A 3,367-nucleotide genomic window follows, 5' to 3' on the forward strand; every position below is an offset into this window, starting at 1 on the left:
GCCTCCGAGTACAAGGGAACATAAGGAAGATAGGGCTCCATGGAACCCTGTCCAAGATCATTGATGAAATGCACTTTCCCACTATCAATTTCGTAAGACATCAGTACCTTGTCATGCCCATAAACCAGGAAAATTGTGTTTTGTCGTGGGTGGAGGGTGACAATATGGTACTCGTGTCCCAGCCGGACATTCTTCACATAGATTCACATACCTGATACTGTGCTCCAAGACCCACGCTTCACTGCCTTAGTCCTCGAGAACCCAGATCGACAGTTTATAAAGATCATGCTGATCACTATTTGCCAGATACAAGCGCCCTCGAGACAGGTCAATGAACCCGACATCAACTTCCATTATTGGGGCGTCCTCATCGTCTGGCATAGGAATAGCCCTCCAAGTAGTTCCCTCCACGTCCAGTGCCACCACCTCAGACTCGACGGCAACCAAATGCAGAAAACCATTGACAAAGACACTTCTAGAATCACTCACAATCGACACACGCCTTGGATTTTCGACGCATATATTTCATTATACTGTAATATAATACCCATTTGCACCTGAACTCACAATCTGCAAAGTATGTTATTTAATACCCATTTGGACCTGAGGCATCAGCGGGGACAGACAACAGTTAAAAGCATCCATCGGCAAGGTATCCTCTTTCAGTAGGGTGGTGGTTAGAGTTGAATAAACACGTGAAGATCAGGCATTGCAGCTAAATACAGCAGGAAGTGAAACAGGCAATTTTCTAGATCAAATCGACCAAAGGTTAGTTTCAGACTTGGGATCGGATCCGACGCTGGAACTGAATACGACATGGAGTGAATCAAGCAGTTTTATTGATGGAATCAATAAAATTTTACTTATGATGCTCTAAACTCCAGACTAAACAACATCTAACAGTCTAACAGAAAAGAATAGCTTTGCTTCACTAGTGCTGATCATTTCAACATTGGCAGGAGCAAAGGAACATAAACTCCCATGCTCTACTGTTCACTACAATGACGAGAGGAATAAAACATATATTCCCTCCCATGTTTCACTGCACATACGATTACATAGTTTGAATGCACAATAAGTTTCAACATAGATTAAAACAGGGCGTATGCCTACGGCCCAACACAACAATCTGGACATAACAAACATCAATCATGATACAAATTAATGATAGCCCCATGAACTCATAAAGTAAAGATTGACTCGAATGCTGCTAGCAAAACATAAACATATATGTTTAGTGGAGCAGGTACCGTTATTAAGTTAACTGGAATAGATAGCCCCATAAAGTGAGGTTACAAGATACACTCGACAACAAAAGAGAAGTAACACAATACTTGGGACCTATGATTCAACATTATCTGAAAGGTCAAGAATAGAACAGTGATATGCAAGGCAGACTATCAGTGCCAATCTACCAATGCCTCTGAGTACAAGGGAACATAAGGAAGATAAGGCTCCAGGGAATCATGTCCAAGATCGTGGATGAACTGCACTTTCCCACTATCCATTTCATAAGACATCAGTACTTTGTCATGCCCATAAACCAAGAAAATCGTGTTTCGTTGTGGGTGGAGGGCGACAATATGGTACTCGTGTCCCAGCTGGACATTCTTCACTCCAAATAGATTCAGATACCTGACACTGTGCTCCAAGACCCACGCTTCACTGCCGTAGTCCTCGAGAACCCAGATCGACAGTTTATAAAGATCATGCTGATCACTATTTGCCAGATACAAACGCCCTCGAGACAGGTCAATGAACCCGTCATCAACATCTATTATGGGGGCGTCCTCATCGTCCGGCATAGGAATATCCCTCCAAGTAGTTCCCTCCACATCCACTGCCAGCACCGCAGACTCGACGGCGAGCAAATGCAGAAAACCATTGACAAAGACACTTCTAGAATCACTCACTATCCTAGGTAGGAAGTCCCAACCGGTGTCCTTGTGACTCCAGGCCCCGGTTTTGGACGAGTAGATGTCAACCGCTCTGACGAACCCGTAAGCATCGTCATCATCGTCGGCATTTGCATGTGCAGCCCCATCCTCCACGAACTGGAACACATGGAAGTGCGAGGAGACGGCCGGGTCGAACCCCAAGCGAGCTGTCTGCATCTTGCTGAAGATGCCGGGCAAGGCGACCCATTTCTCCGTGGCAGGATTGCACACCACGTAATAAAATGCCCCCGCACCAAAGGTCTTGAAGCGGCGGCAGAGGAGTAGGCCGTTGCAGCTGTCCAGAAGGTGGAACTGATGACAGTCAGGCAGGAAGGGGAGCGAAGGACGGATAGGAGCACGGCCTCCCGCCGAGACATGGGTGAAATTGTCAGTTGAGAAATAGCCAGTGCTGGGGCCGCGGCTCGAGTAGAGGAAGCCAGCGAGGTCATGGAGATGGTACTGCGGCAGCGCCTTGCGGTGGTCGGGGTGGGAGATGATGCCGCGCCACCGCTTGGAGACGCACTTGAAGCGGCACAGCGACCTGTACGGCACGCGCGACAGGATCTCGACGAGGAGGTCTTCGGTGAGCTTGTCCGCCGGATTCCGCCGCCTGCTAATGTCCCTGGATCCGTCCGCCATCGCCGTGGGGAGAGGAGGCACTCAATCTGCGAACGGGGGCGGGGGAGGAGAGATTGCAGATCCGTCGACATGGGTGAAGGGAGCAGGAAGGAAGGAAGAGAGGATCTACGAAGAGTGTGGCGTACGTACCAGACGAGAAGCGAGTGACGGAGAGGAAGCCCGTTTGAGGTGCTCCCGTCCCCGCCGGCGAGGCTTTGGGTGCGCGGCGGCGGCGGCGAGGCGAGGTGAGTTTTTTTTTTTAGGGATCGACGTGAGGTGTGGCGTGGAAATGGAAGACAGGCGAAGTGAACGAGGAGTGCTGCTGTGTTGGGCTTTTGTCTAGTTTTCAGCCTGCACCTTATAAATCACTTAAATAACTCCTCTCTTCTCAGATGCTGACAAATGTTGCATTATATGTACGTCACTTGTTACAACCTATTTTTTCCCCTTTTCTATAGATTTATTTATAAAATGTTTTATCCCTTGACCATGCGGTTCAACCGTTGGATTTTTCGCGTCGAGGTCTTTAAAACTAGGTCCAGTGTTAATAGGTTTCAACGAATTTTTTAAAGAAAAATCCGAAGCCGAAAATAAAACCTGGGAAAACCCCCTAAAAAAACAAAATCCAGGAAAAAACACAAAAAGGTCAAAACGGAACAAAAACACCAAAGCCTAGAGGCAAAAGCAGAAAAAATAACATCTACAATCCAAAAATGCATATTATTATTTTTCAAAAATCCACATAAGCGTCCAACATGCAACATGTGGCGGCAGTTGGATGCACCACTTGGCACGCTCCCAGACTATAAAAG

At 47.3% G+C, this 3,367-nt stretch overlaps 1 protein-coding gene across 1 annotated transcript; it reads right to left on the minus strand.

The window, feature by feature from the left end:
• Positions 1 to 1,189: 1,189 nt before the first annotated feature.
• On the minus strand, positions 1,190 to 2,871 carry LOC119341552 (F-box protein At5g07610-like). Its single transcript, XM_037613424.1, has 2 exons — positions 2,706 to 2,871; positions 1,190 to 2,602 (listed from the first exon to the last, which is right to left on the minus strand). Exon 2 carries the CDS (start codon positions 2,574 to 2,576, stop codon positions 1,401 to 1,403), a length of 1,176 nt encoding a protein of 391 aa, XP_037469321.1. The 5' UTR covers positions 2,577 to 2,602; positions 2,706 to 2,871; the 3' UTR covers positions 1,190 to 1,400.
• Between the last annotated feature and the right edge of the window lie 496 nt (positions 2,872 to 3,367).

The sequence above is a fragment of the Triticum dicoccoides genome, chromosome 7B, assembly GCF_002162155.2.
Source record: "Triticum dicoccoides isolate Atlit2015 ecotype Zavitan chromosome 7B, WEW_v2.0, whole genome shotgun sequence".
Taxonomy (NCBI): domain Eukaryota; kingdom Viridiplantae; phylum Streptophyta; class Magnoliopsida; order Poales; family Poaceae; genus Triticum; species Triticum dicoccoides.